Consider the following 15,774-nt stretch of genomic DNA (forward strand, 5'->3'; position numbering starts at 1 on the left):
TTATCAGATATCTAATTTGCAAGTATTTTCTCTCAGTCTGTTGCTTGTTGTTTTCTATCTTAATGGTATGTTTCAAGAGCAAAACTAAAAAAAATTGAATTACAATTTATCAATTTTTCTTTTATAAATCATGCTTTTGAATTTTATCTAAGAACTCTCCTCAATCAGAGTTTTCTGCTATATTTTCTTCTAGAAGTTTTATAGCTTTAGCTTACATTTGGGTCTGTGATCTATTTTAAATTAATTTCTGTGTATGGTGTGAAGTAAATCTCTTTTTGTAATTTTTTTATTTTTTGAATGTGGATATTCAGGTGTCACAGTATCACTGAAGTATTTTGGTAGCTTTTTGAAAGTCAGTTTACCATAAAAGTAAGGACTTAGTTGTGAATTCTCAGTTCTTTTCCCCTGATACATTTCCATTGATCTACATAACCACACAGTCTTGATTATCGTAGTTTTATAGTAAGTTTTGAAATTGGATAGTGTACTTTTTCTTTTCAAAAGATTTGGCTATTTTAGATCCTTTCCACTTCCATATAAATTTTAGGATCGGCCTGTCAATTTCTACAAAAAAAAAAAAAAAAAAGCCTGCAGGGATTTTGATATAGTATTGAATTTATAAATAATTTGTGGAGAAAATTGTAGCTTTAACAATATTGAGTTTTCAAATCCACGAATATGGAACATCTCTCCGTTTATTTAGTTTTTTTTCAGATCTTCTTTGTCAACAGTAATTTGTGTAATTTTTGTAATTTTCAGTGTACAAGACTTGCACTTCTTAATTTTCTAAGTATTTTTTCTTTTTGATGCTGTTATGAATGGAAGTATTTTATTTCTAGATTGTTAATATTGCTAGTATATAAAAATACAGGTGATTTTTGTTTATTGACCTTGTATCCTATGACCTTGGTAAACTGATTAGGGGAGAGAGGGAGAGAGCGAGTGAGATAAGGGTTCTATTCTTTGGCATTTTCTACATATAGGATTATGTCATCTGTGAATATAGGCAGTTTTACTCTTCATTTCCAACTTGGATGCCTTTTCTTTTTCTTTTTCTTTTCTTTTTTTTTTTTTAAAGATTTTATTTATTTGACAGAGACACAGTGAGAGAGGGAACACAAGCAGGGGGAGTGGGAGAGGGAGAGGCAGGCTTCCCGCTGAGCAGGGAGCCCGATGCGGGGCTCAATCCCAGGACCCTGGGCAGACACTCAACGACTGAGCCACCCAGGTGCCCCTTCTCTTTCTTTTTTTATTGAACTGGCTAGATCCTCCATGTTGACCAGAAGTGATGACAACATCCTTGGCTTGTTCCAGATCTTAGGGAGAAAGTATTAATTCTTTCACCATTAAGTATGATGTAAGCTGTTGGTTCTTCATCAGGTTGAGGATGTTCTCTTCTATTATTGGTTTGTTGAAAGTTTTATCATAAATGGATGTTGGATTTTTTTCAAATAGTTTTATCACATCCATTGACTTGATCTTATGGTTTCTCTTCTTCAATTTATTAATATCATGCACTATGAGGATCCGTCTTTAAATGTTAAAACAACTTTGCATTCCTGGAATAAATCCCCCTTGTTCATTATGTGTAATTCTTTTATATTGATGGATTTGGTTTGCTAATATTTTAAGATTTTGCATCTATATTTGTGAAGGATATTGGTCTGTAGTTTTCTTGTGTTGCTTTATTTGGTTTTTATATCAGGGTGATACCAGTATCATAGAATGATTTGGGAAGTGTTCCCTCCTCTATTTTCTGAAAGAGGTTATGAAGGATGGGTATTATTTCTATTTTAAATATTTGATAAACTTCACCAAAGAAGGCATCTGGGCCTGCACTTTTCTTGGTGGGAAGATTTTTTTTTTTTTTTTAAGATTTCTTTATTTATTTGACAGAGAGAGACACAGCAAGAGAGGGAACACAAGCAGGGGGAGTGGAAGAGGGAGAAGCAGGCTTCCTGCTGAGCAGGGAGTCCAATGTGGGGCTCCATCCCAGGAGCGTGGGATCATGACTTGAGCTGAAGGCAGATGCTTAACGACTGAGCCACCCAGGTGCCCCATGGTGGGAAGATTTTTAATTACTAATTCAAATTTTTTACTTCTTATAGGTTTATTGATTTGTGCTCTAATCTTAACTTGCTTTGGATTTTGTTTCTAGAGGGAGTTTATGTTATTGCTTTGAGATTTTTCTTTTTTTCCTGATATAGGCATTTATTTAGAACTACAAAATTTTCCTCTAAGCACTGCTCTAGCTAAAACTCACTAATTTTGATATTTTTCATTCAATTCAACATATATATAATTTATGCTGCAATTTCTTCTTTGAACCATGGGTTATTTAGAAATGTATTATTTAATTTCCAAATGGTTAGAAATTTCCCATTTTTTTCTGTTGATTTCTTTTTTTTTTTTTAATAAAGATTATTTATTTGACAGAGAGAGACACAGTGAGAGAGGTAACACAAGCAGGGGAAGTGGGAGAGGGAGAAGCAGGCTTCCCGCAGAGCAGGGAGCCCAATGCAGGGCTTTATCCCATCCGAGCTGAAGGCAGATGCTTAACAACTGTGCCACCCAGGCGCTCCCTTTCTGTTGATTTCTAATCAAATTATTAACTCTGTCCAGGATGACTTCAGGAGCCAATTGCATTGGAACTCCGAGGATGAATGATGTCTCTAGCAGAAAGCTGGGGTGAGCTGCTATTTAATTGATAAAGGGCAAGGAATGGGAAGGAAGGACTTGACAGATGGAGACCAAGCATTTATAAAGGTACAGGCCTGAAAGTGCCTTGTTTAGTGTGGTTGAAACAAAGGAAACATAATTTGTATCTTCGTTATGTCTTGGTCAGTATAGCTACAGTTTATTTATTTAGTTGATCTTTTCAAAGAACCTGTTTTGTTTCATTGCTTTTCTCTACTATTTTTCTTTTCTAATACACTGAGTATAAAGGATGTGCAATTGGGGTACAGAAGTTGTGGGCCAGGACTTAGAAAAGATAAGTGTAATGGTTCCCTGCTGTTGAGATTCCAGCTTCACTTCAAATCCTCTTCTGAAGACTTTCTCTTTCCCCATGAGCTCAGGGATTATAGAACAGGGCTGTTTTCTCAGGGTATGTTTGGCTGAGCACCAGCACCAAGGAAGCAGATGTTGGAAGAACAAGACCTGGGCAAGGGGTGACTGGTGTCTCTGCTAATTACTGTTCTAGGAGTCCAACAGTCCTGAGACTGTGAGGTGGCCACATAGGGCAGTGGGGCTCTTGAGGCTGAGCTGGCAACAAGGGTGGGTGGTGTTAGGTCCCTTAGTGTGATTTACTGTTTTCTATGTTATCCAATAAAATTAGAGGTTGGAAGCTGTCATCCCAATAGGTTCTAGAAATTTATCAGGGTCTTTGATTACAGGGGCTGTAGGCTTGTCCCCACCTCCCCATCCCATGGTGTGGGCTCTGCTAGACATGAAGGAGGTGAAAGCTGTGCTTGAACTTGTCTAAGAAATTCCCAGGACAGACTGAAGGCATTCTCTAAGAATAGTGCCCTGGTTTGCTGAATTCCTTCAGAGTGAAGTGTGGGAGAGAGAGAGAGTTCCAGAGTCAGGAAAATGACATCAAGTCTTCCCTAGGACTCCATGATTCTCTTCCCCTCACTGCCTCTCTTCCTCCTCACTCCTTGGCCTGCTGACCCTCCATACCCACATTTCTCTAGTTTTCCTTTTAGTAATAACCAAAAGGAATCCTAATATTCAATAGCCCACATGTCAGGGATAGTTTTTGACTAGTGAGTTGCCTTCAGTCACTCAGCCCTCATACCCATCTGAGTCTTGAAGGGTGTGTATTCTTCCAGCAGGGATTGAACTCCCTCATCGGTGGGCCATGCTCTCTGGTCAGTGGCTGCCCCTACCTTCCTCATTTTCCCATGCCTCCTACCCATCCTTTACTCTCGGGACTCTGTACACATTTCTCCCCCTGAAGCCTTCTCTGACTTCTCATACGAAGTATCTGCTCCCTTCTCTGAGTACCCTTGACCTTTATCTGTACTTCTTTCATGGACTTAACCACTTTCTCCCTTGTGGAAAAATGAATTGTGTCCATATCTCCTTCACTAGACTCTGAGCTCTGTAAAGACAGAGTTCTAGGAAGGATTCTAGATTTCCCACAAGATCTAGCTAATTGTTGGCAGTTAGATGAAGAAATTCTTGGGGAGGAAGTCAGGGTTATAGAAAAGTGAATTCTCAGGGCCTCAGGGACAAGGCTCTCATTCATTGTGTGTCTGGGTATCTCCCATCACACCAGAAAGTTCAAAGGAAAAACACAGGGACAAAGATGGCCATTTTAGAACCCATTTATATTGTCAGTGTTACTCTGGGCTTGTTCCAGCCTCACAGCAGCCTCTGAGACTGCATCACACTGTTTGAACATTCATGGCTTCCTTGGGCCAAGTATAGCTGTCCAGTGTAAAGGAATCATAGTCTGGAGTGTAGACCAGGGATCTTACAAAAGCCTCCTTGTCCTTGGGCTCCGGGTAGTAGGAGGCCAGGTTGTGTTTGTACGCGAAGTCAAGGACCTAGGGAAAAACATATTGGCTGAGGAACTGGAACTAAGGAGGAACCTGCCTAAAAGTTGCCTAAAGGTTGCTTGGGAGCCTGTGGAAGGGTAATAGCCCCTGCGGAACCATGAACTGTTGTCCCTGAAGCCACTCGATAGGAGGGATTTTGAGCTTTCGCCTGGGTAGGAAGCTGCGACGCAGTGGAATAAATACTAGGCTGGGATCGAGAGGCCTCAGACTCAAGTCTGCCTCTGCTTTCAAATGCCTGTGGGTCCTCAGAGGTGACATTATCCTTGCTGAGCCTCAGTTTCCTCATCTGTAAAGTGGGAATAATGAGACCTTTCTCTGGAGTAGTGTGAGGATAAAATTAGGTAACAGGCAAAATCAGGTGTCCAGTAGCTGGTATTTTTCCCCCACTAAATGTGGGTGGAATTGGGAGAAGAGCCTGGACATTGTTCTCTGGGTATTAGATAATGGTTTCACAAGAGCATTAATCTCAATATCCCAAAAAGGAAGGAAATGGATAGGGTGGAGTTGGGACTATGAGCTGGACTATTAGTCTTGAGGGCTGATTCTGGAGACTACAATGGGCAACTCATGGGGAGCACATGCTGTTGTGCAATGCATCTTCTGAAATTATTTTTAAAACTTATAGAAAATGTAAAATATATATGCTAATAAAAATGATAGTATAATAAACCCTAGTGCAACCATTATCTATATTCAACAGTTATCAATGTTGGGCCAGTCTTTATTGCACTGTGTTCTGATTCTCTGAAAACCCATCATCTCTGCAAAGTCTCTAGGAAGACATTTTTCCTTGGAATATTCCATGAACATGATCATCCTGTGGCCCAGCCTTTCTGAGAAAAAGGGGAGGAATGAGCATTTTCGCTACACTGAGTGTAGACCTTTCTCACTGTCCTCTTTAACCTTCAGAACTCTGGGAGAGAGGAATTACCATCCCCTTTGGAAAAGGAGGAAACTGAGGCTCAGGAAAGTGAAGCAATTGGCAGAGCTGGGACCTGATAGCCAGAGCTCTTCATGATGCTATGAAAATTGACCTTTCTGTATAAATGGGCATTTATGATTCAGTTTTAAAAAATTCCACCCACATTCTGGTCCACAAGACTATGGACTTTGTTGACCTTTTTGCCTGGTGTTTGAGGGGAAATCCAGGAGCTTTCCCAGAACTGGCCTGAGGGGGGTGTTGGGGGTGGGGCTTGAGCTGCAGGCAGGAGTTTCTCATCCAGCCTCTGGATGGGAGCTCAGGATGTCTCCACAGCTGCCATCCCCTTAGCTCTCCTAAACTCACAGAGAGAGGAAGTCGTTGAGCCTCACTAACCATATTACTGGGGGTAGGATGCTCCTTACTTTGATGGCGATTCTCAGAGACACATCTCGGATGGTGCTGAGTGGTGGGTATAGTCTCCCCTGGGACAAATGCTGCTCAGAGACCTCTTGGGCAATTTGCTGGGGAGAGAGAACCAAGGGGAATAAGCTGAGTTTCTGCCTTCCCAGAAAAAGCCCAAACCATTACTCCAGAGATTCACTTCGCCCCTCATAGGTGGCCAACCATTGCAGTTCCCATTGTAGTCTCTGCCCTCTCATGGCCCCAGGGCAGCTTAATGCGTGGGCTTTATTATTTTTTAAAGATTTATTTATTATTTTAGAGAGCAGGTGAAGGGCAAAGGGAGAGGGAGAGAGAGAAAATGGAGCCCGATGTGGGGCTACATCTCACGACCCTGAGATCATGACCTGAGCTGAAATCAAGAGTCGGACGCTTAACCAACAGAGCCACGCAGGTGCCCCAATGCTTGGGCTTTTAAGCAAAGACACATCCTTTTCTGTACTGTGAAATTGGCTGAGAGTTTAAACTACACGAGATCCTAAATTCTAAAGGAGAATCACTAAGACCAAGATGAATAAACTTGTGGCTTGTAAAGCAGACTCTGGGATCGCCCCATGGCTGGTCCAGCCTATTGCACAGAGATCCCTGAGACCCTCCCTTCCTGAGTTCCAGCCTCTCCCACATCCTGGGTGCCCACCTAGGTCATCTTGTCTCTCTGTATTCAGAGCTCCTTGAGCTCTACCTTCCAGTCCTGAGCAAAGGCTTCTTCTGCAGTGAGTGACACCATAAAGGGGCCTTAGGCTTTATCTGAATGAATGCCCTAGGCACAGCATCCTGGGAACAGCCCCTCCCACAACTTCCTTCCATGGTTCAGAGCTGGTCTCTGAGGCCCAGCTCTCCCCCTCAAGCCTCATCCTCCAGCCTCAGGCACTGGTGCTCAGCCAGCCTTGCGGAACAGCCTCTGTTATGTGCTGGCTCTGAATCCACTCCCACCTGATCTTTAAATTTGGGAAAAGCCATGGTGCTCTCTGAGAACTGTGTCCCAGAATGGATGAACCAAAGGAGTTGGTCTTGCCTCAGAGTTTGGCTGACTTTATGGATGTGGGCCTCCTCCTCTTCCGCTTCATTTTCATGCTCCTATTTCTCCTTTCCATCTATTCATTCCAACATTAACTGAGCTCTATGATATGCCAGGCTCTGTGCTAGTTGCTGAGGATCCCTGGCAGAGAAGCCTTTTTCCTCCTGTAGTCTGGAGTCAGTGGACAATTAACAAACAGGTACAACAATTACAACATAGAAGTGAGTGCAAGCAGAGGGGGCACAGAGGCATAGAAGAAGGCAAGGCCTGGTCTGCCATGTACGGGAAATCTTCCCAGGAGATGCGACAGCAGCTAAGACCTGAAGGACAAAGTAAATACTCGAAAAGGGAGAGGCAACATCACATGCGATTTCTTGGAGAGAGACAGCAGGAGGGAGCATGAGTTCTAGACTGTAAAAAGAACATTGGCTAGGTTGATGGGAGGGGGAGGCTAAAGGCTGGAGAGGAAAGGAGGGCCTGGTGATGACATGCCTTATATGGAAACCATGTGAAGGAGTTAGGGCTTTATCCTGTAAGCACTGAGGAACCATTCAAATGTCTGAAATGAGCAGAGACATGGACTGTTCTGGGTTTTCAAGGATTTTTTTGGGGGGGGTATAGAAGATGGGATCAGAGGGAAACAGGATTTCCATGGCTAGATCTGCATCTGGAAGAGTTATCCTGCAGAATGAAGAGATGTATCATGTATGGTGGTCACTTCTCAGATGTCGGGCCCTGGTAATGCTCTGCTGCAGCTTGGAGTAAATCATCAGGGGCCATCCTGGTGCTATTGCTCACAAACCCAGTGACCTTGGGCATGTAACTTAGACTCTCTGTGCCTCATTTTCCTTGTGTATCACATAGGAATAATCACTATATCTGTTTTACAGAGTTGTCAAGGTGGAATGAGATATATAAATCTCCTAAAAGTTATAGTAGTTTTTTCCATAGGAAAATCAGATTCAACTTAAATTGTCTTAACTTAAAAGTACCCTTTTCAGAAATATAACTTGCCAGCCCTTTAAAGACCAGACTGTCAGCTTCTAGAAGGGAGGGATCTTGTCCCAATTGCAGCAAGAGATTAATAGGTGGATTGAGGAGAGGTTCCTGTGTAGTTGATGGACACTTCATGAAGTGATGGAGCTGACCTATCCCAGGCATTAGGAGGTGGGGGTGTAGATGCCTCTTGGGGTTACAGAGGAAGGCTCTAGCAACCATCTTTCTGTGCAACAGGGGAGTTTGCTTTCAGGCTAATTTCAAGTAGGAAATGACTCTTCCCATCCAATGGGGGGGGGGTGATTCAAACAAACAGCTTCACCCATAGCCACGGGACACCACCACCACTGAGAGAGCAATAAGAAGAAATACACAGAAGAGTCACACAAGATGGACAGAGGCCCATGGCACAAAGCCATAGCCAGCATGCACATGTCCTTGGGGGAGGCTGACAAACCTTTAGGAGACACTACTTGCATATTCTTGTGGAGCCAGTGCTCAAAGACCAAGAAGAAGTAAGAAGGAACCTAGAACATGAGATAGTTCCTTGTGGGACTCATAGAAGACTGAAACAGGAAGAAATTGACAACCTAAATAGACCAATAACCAGTAACGAGATTGAAGCAGTGATTAAACACCTCCCAAAAAACAAGAGTCCAGGGCCTGATGGATTCCCTGGGGAATGCTACCAAACATTCAAAGAAGAAATAATACCTATTCTCCTGAAGCTGTTTAAAAAAATAGAAACAGAAGGAAAGCTACCAGACTCATTCTATGAGGCCAGCATTACCTTAATCCCCAAACCAGGCAAAGACCCCATCAAAATGGAGAATTTCAGACCGATATCCCTGATGAATATGGATTCCAAAATTCTCAACAAAATCTTAGCTAATAGGATCCAACAATACATTAAAAGGATCATCCACCACGACCAAGTGGGATTTATCCCTGGGATGCAAGGGTGGTTCAACATTCGCAAATCAATCAATGTTATAGAACATATTAATAAGAGGAGAGAGAAGAACCATATGGTCCTCTCAATTGATGCAGAAAAAGCATTTGACAAAACACAGCATCCTTTCCTAATTACAATTCTTCAGAATATAGGGATAGAGGGAACATTCCTCAAGTTCATAAAACCCATCTATGAAAAACCCACAGCGAATATCAGCCTCAATGGGGAAAAGCTGAGAGCCTTTCCCTTAAGATCAGGAACTTGTCAAGGATGCCCACTCTCACCACTATTGTTCAACATAGTACTAGAAGTCCTAGCAACAGCAATCAGAAAACAGAAAGAAATAAAAGGTATTCAAACTGGCAAAGAAGATGTCAAACTCTCTCTCTTTGCAGATGACATGATACTTTATGTGGAAAACCCAAAAGACTCCACCCCCAAACTACTAGAACTCATAACAGCAATTTAGTAATGTGGCAGGATAGAAGATCAATGCACAGAAATCAGTTGCTTTCTTATACACTAACAATGCAGCTGTAGAAAGAGAAATTAGAGAAACGATTCCATTTATAATAGCACCAAAAACCATAAGATACCTCGGAATAAACCTAACCAAAGAGGTAAAGGATCTATACTCTAGGAACAACAGAATACTCATGAAAGAAATTGAAGAAGACACAAAAAGATGGAAAAACATTCCATGCTCATGGATCAGAAGAATAAACATTGTTAAAATGTCTGTGCTGCCCAGAGCAATCTGTACTTTCAACGCCATCCCGATCAAAATTCCAATGACATTTTTCAAAGTGCTGGAACAAACAATCCTAAAATCTGTATGGAGTCAGAAAAGACCCCGAACCACCAAGGAAATGTTGAAAAAGAACAACAAAGCTGGGGGCATCATGTTGCCTGATTTCAAGCTATATTACAAGGCAGTGATCACCAAGACAGTATGGTACTGGCACAAAAACAGACATATAGACCAATGGAACAGAATAGAGAGCCCAGATATGGACCTTCAACTCTATGGTCAACTAACCTTCAACAAATCAGGAAAAAATATCCAATGGAAAAAAGATAGTCTCTTCAATAAATGGTGCTGGGAAAATTGGACAGCTATATACAGAAGAATGAAACTTGACCATTCTCTTACGCCATACACAAAGATAAACTCAAAATGGATGAAAGACCTCAATGTGAGACAGGAATCCATCAAAATCCTAGAGGAGAACATAGGCAGTAACCTCTTCAACATCAGCCACAGCAACTTCTTTCAAGACAAGTCTCCAAAGGCAAAGGAAACAAAAGCATGGGATTTCATCAAGATATAAAGCTTTCTGCACAGCAAAGAAACAGTCAACAAAACAAAGAGGCAACCCACAGAATGGGAGAAGATATTTGCAAATGACACTACAAAGGGCTGATATCCAGGATATATAAAGAACTTCTCAAAAAACAAATAATCAAGTCATAAAATGGGCAGAAAGACATGAACAGACACTTCTCCAAAGAAGACATACAAATGGCTAACAGACACATGAAAAAATGTTCATCATCATTAGCCATCAGGGAAATTCAAATCAAAAACACATTGAGATACCACCTTACACCAGTTAGAATGGCAAAAATTGACAAGGCAAGAAACAACAAATGTTGGAGAGATTGTGAGGAAAGGGGAACCCTCTTACACTGTTGGTGGGGATGCAAGTTGGTACAGCCACTTTGGAAAACAGTGTGGAGGTTCCTCAAAAAGTTAAAAATAGAGATACCCTATGACCCAGGAATTGCACTCCTGGGTATTTACCCCGAAGATACAGATGTAGTGAAAAGAAGGGCCATATGCACCCCAATGTTCATAGCCGCAATGTCCGCAATAGCCAAACTGTGGAAAGAGCCGAGATGCCCTTCAACAGATGAATGGATAAAGAAGATGTGGCCCATATATACAATGGAATATTACTCAGCCATCAGAAAGGATGAATACCCAACATTTGCATCAACATGGATGGAAGTGGAGGAGATTGTGCTAAGTGCAATAGTTCAAGCAGAGAAAGTCAATTATCATATGGTTTCACTTACTTGTGGAACATAAGGAATAGCATGGAGGAAATTAGGAGAAGGAAGGGAAAAATGAAGAGGGGGAAATCAGAGGGAGATACGAACCATGAGAGACTATGGACTCTGGGAAACAAACTGAGGGTTTCAGAGGGGAGGGGGATGAGGGCATGGTTTAGCCCAGTGATGGCTATTAAGGTGGGCACATACTGCATGCAGCACTGGGTGTTATACGCAAAAAATGAATCATGGATCACTACATCAAAAACTAATGATGGCGTATGATGACAAACATAACAATTTAAAAAAAATGTGTGTGTTCTGAGAGAACTTTAAGCCTCAAGGTGATCTTGAGAGAAGCTTGAGGTTCAAGCATTGAGGATCTACTGCTGGCTTAAGGGGCAGGTAAGTAGAAGAGAGGAGAGAAGGAATATTTGGGGGCCCAGTGTAGGACCCGGTATAGAAGACAGGCCCGACTGGGAGCATGCATGCAAGGGAGCAGGGACAGCGATACCTCTGCTGTCAGTAGGAAGATCTCATCTGGGATGTGCCGGACCCCGCCAGCAATGACTCCCAGAGCCACTCCAGGGAACACGTAGGCATTGTTTCCTTGCCCAGGAATGAAGGTCTTGCCAGCTTCCAGAGTCACACTCTTAAAAGGACTTCCACTGGCAAAGATCCCTCGGCCCTGGAGGCAGGAAGAAAAGCAGAGATGGAGCCTGGAGATGGGTTTCAGGCAGTAATGGTGGGCCTAGTTTTATCTCCCAAATGTCGAACCCTTCTTCATCCTCTCCCACACGTTCAGCATTGTGCTGAGCACACTGCAGGTGCTGAAAGCACACTTGTTCATTTGACCAGAAAGTTTAGCTCCCACTGAGTTACCTGGCAGCCAAGAAATCACTGAAAGGTGAAGGTTTTTAATCTGTCACCTCCCGAGAGGGCTAACCCAGGACACGACAGGAATGCAGGTAACCTAGAGTTTATGAATGCCTTGGGTTCTGGTCAAAGCTCTATGTTACTAGAGGAACCTTGAGCAGTATAACATGAGCGTGAGAGCTTGGGCTTTGGAGCGAGACCTGGGTTTGAGGGCCAGCTCCACTCCTTATTAGCTCTGTGACCTCGGGCAAGTTATTTCATCTTTCTGAACCTCAGTTTTCTCATCAGGGATGGGGGGATTTTTCTTCACCCTCATAGGGTTACTCATAATGTTACTATGTCCTCTCAGCCTGGGGAAGGAAGGACTCCCCGCTGACCTCAGTGACCCGGTAGCACTTCTCAGCCGTACACTCGGCCTTGCTGGTGGGGTTGCTCAGGGCAAAGATGATAGGGCGCTCGTGGAAGGAGGCCATGTCCCTCAGAATCTGCTCCGTGAAGGCTCCTGCGATGGCAGCAACACCTACAGGGAAAAGGGGGGTTGTAGGGATGCCTACTCTTTATAAACACCCCATTCCTCTCCTGGTGATGGTCATGGGGGGGACTTGGTACAACATGGAAGACTCAGGAATCTTGGAGATAGCATCCGCCATAGGGATGGATAGAGGGAGCTGAAGAGAAAAGGGTCTTCTTGCTTGAGCTGGGTAAGACCTCCTCTTAATCCCTGAGGGAACACTGGTCCCTTCAGGTCCCTGCCCGGATAAGATGTCCTGTGAAGGCATTCCTGGGCAAAGTCCTTTAGAGTGTGTGCCTCTCCCAATATAGGGAGAGATGCCAGGTTCCCCTCTTTGGGAGAGCAGTGCTCACTTCCTCTCAGAGAGACCAGCCCTGTGCTTTTCCACTGCACTGTATAATTCTGCATCACTAAGTCCCAACTTGGTGCCTTAGTTCTATGGTTTTTATATAGTAGCCACTCAGTGAAAGACTGTGGCACTGAGGTGGACATGGGATTGGTGAGACAGTGGTACTTCCATCAATTACTTATGCCTGCTGGCTGAGCCTTAGTTTCCACCTGCAAGTCAAGACGGTTAGCTGGGCTGGACAGTGGGACTCCTGCCTCCTACCTATGATGGCCGTGGGCTTCACCAGCCTCACCACCTCCTCCAGGCTGTTCACTTCAGGATGGTCCTGGGCAAACATATCCTTCTCATGGTTCAGGTGGTTCCTTCCCTGCAGGGAAAGGAAAACATGATGCCTGGCAGTAAAAATTGCTTGGCTGGACATGGATGCCTCTGGAGATCCCGAAAGCATTTCCCGGAGAGCCCTGTGCTTCGGTCTGAGCTGTCAGAAGCCTTGTCGCTCATCCTCTTGATCAGATCTCCTGGTAAAACCTAAGATGGAACCTAAGGATTTTAATGTGTGTTTTGTCACAGTGTGGAGGTGTGTGGGGTTTCTTTAGCCCAGACCAAACATGGAGAATCCCTAAAGCCTTTCTTTGCACTTTTAGGGACATGGCTTCCTGGGCCAGGACAGAAAGGCTCTCATGAAATACCTGAGTCTGACCAAGACCATTGGCCCCAAGGCATCCAGCACTCAGGGCCAGTTGAGGGAAGGGGGCCTGAGCCATCAGGGTCAGAAAGCTAATTTGAATGTATTTTACAAGAGCCATTGACCTCCCTGTGAACAATAATAAGCTAAGCCCCAGGACAGGCTTGCAATGGCTGGCTGTTCCCACAAGCTCAGGATCCTTCCATTTCTTCAAATAGGAGTCAGAGTTTGACAGGCTGGTAAATGGTACAGATGTTCTGATGATTCCTTTGGGTCAGCTGGCCTTATGAGAATCAGAGTGAAGACATCAGCTTGGAGAGAGACTTGAGTAGGGGTAAGCTTACTGGGATAAGCAAAATGTTGAAAGGTGGCAAGAGTGGCTTGCCACTTGGCAGCCTCTGGTGGCTTTTACCTGTGCTGCATTATGCTCTGGAATGACCTGGGGTGGGAGGAGGATCTGGCTCTCTATGAGATAACAAGGTCAGTTTCTATTTCTTCTAGTCTTGGTCGAGAGCCCCATGTACTTCCCCCATTCCTATCTCTGTCATCTTTTTAAAAAGTCTCTCACTGACATTCTCTGTTAGTGGGATTTTGGGCATTAAAACTTGGAGCTCTCAGTGAAGTCCTAAGGGTGGAGGCCATCTAAATGTGCCCCTCACCATAGTCCAGTCAGAAGCTAGACTGTTTCTCATTCATTCTTGCACTCACACCTCAAACATTACACACTCATTACATGCCAGGCATTGATATGAAGACTATAAAGCCTAATGGGGAGAGAGACAATTAAAAGGGCAACTGTCCTACAGTGAGGCAAGTACAATGTATGGAGGGGGACAGCTACATGAGCATAAATGTAGGGAATGGACTGAGACCTAGATGCTCAGAGAAAGCATCTTGGAGGAGTTAACAGAAGACAAGGAGGAAGCAGATGGAGTTGAGGGTTGAGAGTGGGTGTGTGGCAAAAGAGAAGGGCATTTCAGGCAGAAGAACAAAATATGCAAGGATGTCGACAAGAAGAGCATGTTACATTTGGAAAACTATGATTTACTGTGGCTGGAGGTTACTACAAGGCAGGAAGTGGTGGGAGATAAAGCTGGAAGGGGCATGCATACACACACCTGCCCACATATTCAAAGCTTTTGGACAGAGCAGTTAAGGCTACATTGGGATGTGTCTTCTGCTTTGGAGGTTAGAACATTACCCCCCGTTGCTCCATTTTTTGTCTGAGCACTTTCTCCCATGGAGACGTCTTACAGTCCAGTTCCAATAGCTGTAGGTGTCAGGAAACCTCTAGGTCACCAGACTGACAGTACCTTGACAATGAGCCCCTTGGAGTCCACCATCCAGATCTTCTTTGTGGCCTCTGCCTTGGATACACCTTCTTTCTCTAGGGCCATGACAAGGAGGTGGGCGATGCCCATGGCTGCCTGGGAGGTACCATAATGATGGATGTTCAGATACAAGGCAAACAGCTGCTCAGCATTTATCAGAAGCTTTACCAAGATCCTCTCTTCTCTGCACCTTTCCCCCTTCTCCTAGGAGGCCCAGGAGTCCTTGAGACACCCAAATGTTGGTGCCTAGACAGCTGCAATTATCACAATATACCTGTGCTGCTTCCTCTTCTCTGAACCCCTGAACACCTCCCTTCCTTCATGCTTCTCCACCCATCCTTGTTCTCCTGATGGCACCTACCTCACCCGCACCTTGGAAAACAAACACGTGGTTGGAGAGCTTGTTCTTGGTGATTCGCAGAGCAGCCAGGATCCCTGCCACAGCGACAGAGGCTGTGCCTGCAACAGAGTGCACTGAGATCAATCTCTGGCCACTGGCTCCCCATCCCTAAGGGAAGACTCTTGGCAGAGTTCCCCACACCTAGAATGTGCGGCAGAACAAGCAACTCTCCCTAGCGCTTACAGAGGTCAAGTCTGTAGGCATGCAGGTTTTGGAGCAAGTATATGCCCTGTTTATAGATAACTGTTCTTTTGAGAAACAGCTCCTGGATTGTGACTGGACCCTGGGAGAGAGGATCAGATAGTCAGGCGCTGCTACCACCATCATTCATAAATGAAATGACAAGGACAAATATAATAGAAGCTGAAAAGAAGTGTGAGCCTCACAGAATAAGGGATAAATGGATTAAAAGCAAATTAAAAGTGAGACCACAAACTAGCCATGAGACATTAAGTGACCATGTGATCTGAGCTGCCTGTCTTATCCACCAAGTCATAAGGTTGGTGTGCCCAGTAGCATACCATCATCAGTGGCTTGAGCCCGTCTGGAAGGTACAAGTAAGTTGCATAAGCAGGTGGCTCAGACTCATTTGACACCTTCTTCTGCTGCATGATTTCTTCTCCTTCAGTGCACACCTAGGGACTCACTAGGG

General features: G+C 44.0%; 2 protein-coding genes across 5 annotated transcripts in view; one reads left to right on the forward strand and one right to left on the reverse strand.

Moving 5' to 3' along the window:
• Positions 1–15,774, forward strand: part of LOC118004206 (protein tyrosine phosphatase type IVA 1-like) — a 114,572-nt gene that overhangs the window by 11,165 nt on the left and 87,633 nt on the right. The window lies entirely within an intron of this gene.
• The window catches only part of ME3 (malic enzyme 3), a 194,548-nt gene continuing 183,089 nt past the window's right edge, over positions 4,316–15,774 (reverse strand). For 3 of the 4 annotated variants that reach the window (XM_034995431.1, XM_034995433.1, XM_034995434.1), the window contains 7 exons: positions 15,084–15,181; positions 14,705–14,818; positions 12,968–13,073; positions 12,224–12,366; positions 11,485–11,658; positions 5,910–6,008; positions 4,316–4,553 (listed from right to left, as the gene is read on the reverse strand). In XM_034995431.1, coding sequence (XP_034851322.1) covers positions 4,392–4,553; positions 5,910–6,008; positions 11,485–11,658; positions 12,224–12,366; positions 12,968–13,073; positions 14,705–14,818; positions 15,084–15,181 — 896 coding nt within the window. In that variant the 3' untranslated portion in view covers positions 4,316–4,391. The remainder of the gene's footprint in view (positions 4,554–5,909; positions 6,009–11,484; positions 11,659–12,223; positions 12,367–12,967; positions 13,074–14,704; positions 14,819–15,083; positions 15,182–15,774) is intronic. The other variant, XM_034995432.1, reaches the window with a different exon arrangement.

Source organism: Mirounga leonina, unplaced genomic scaffold, assembly GCF_011800145.1.
Source record: "Mirounga leonina isolate KUSES-001 unplaced genomic scaffold, KU_Mleo_1.0 Mir_92, whole genome shotgun sequence".
Lineage (NCBI taxonomy): Eukaryota > Metazoa > Chordata > Mammalia > Carnivora > Phocidae > Mirounga > Mirounga leonina.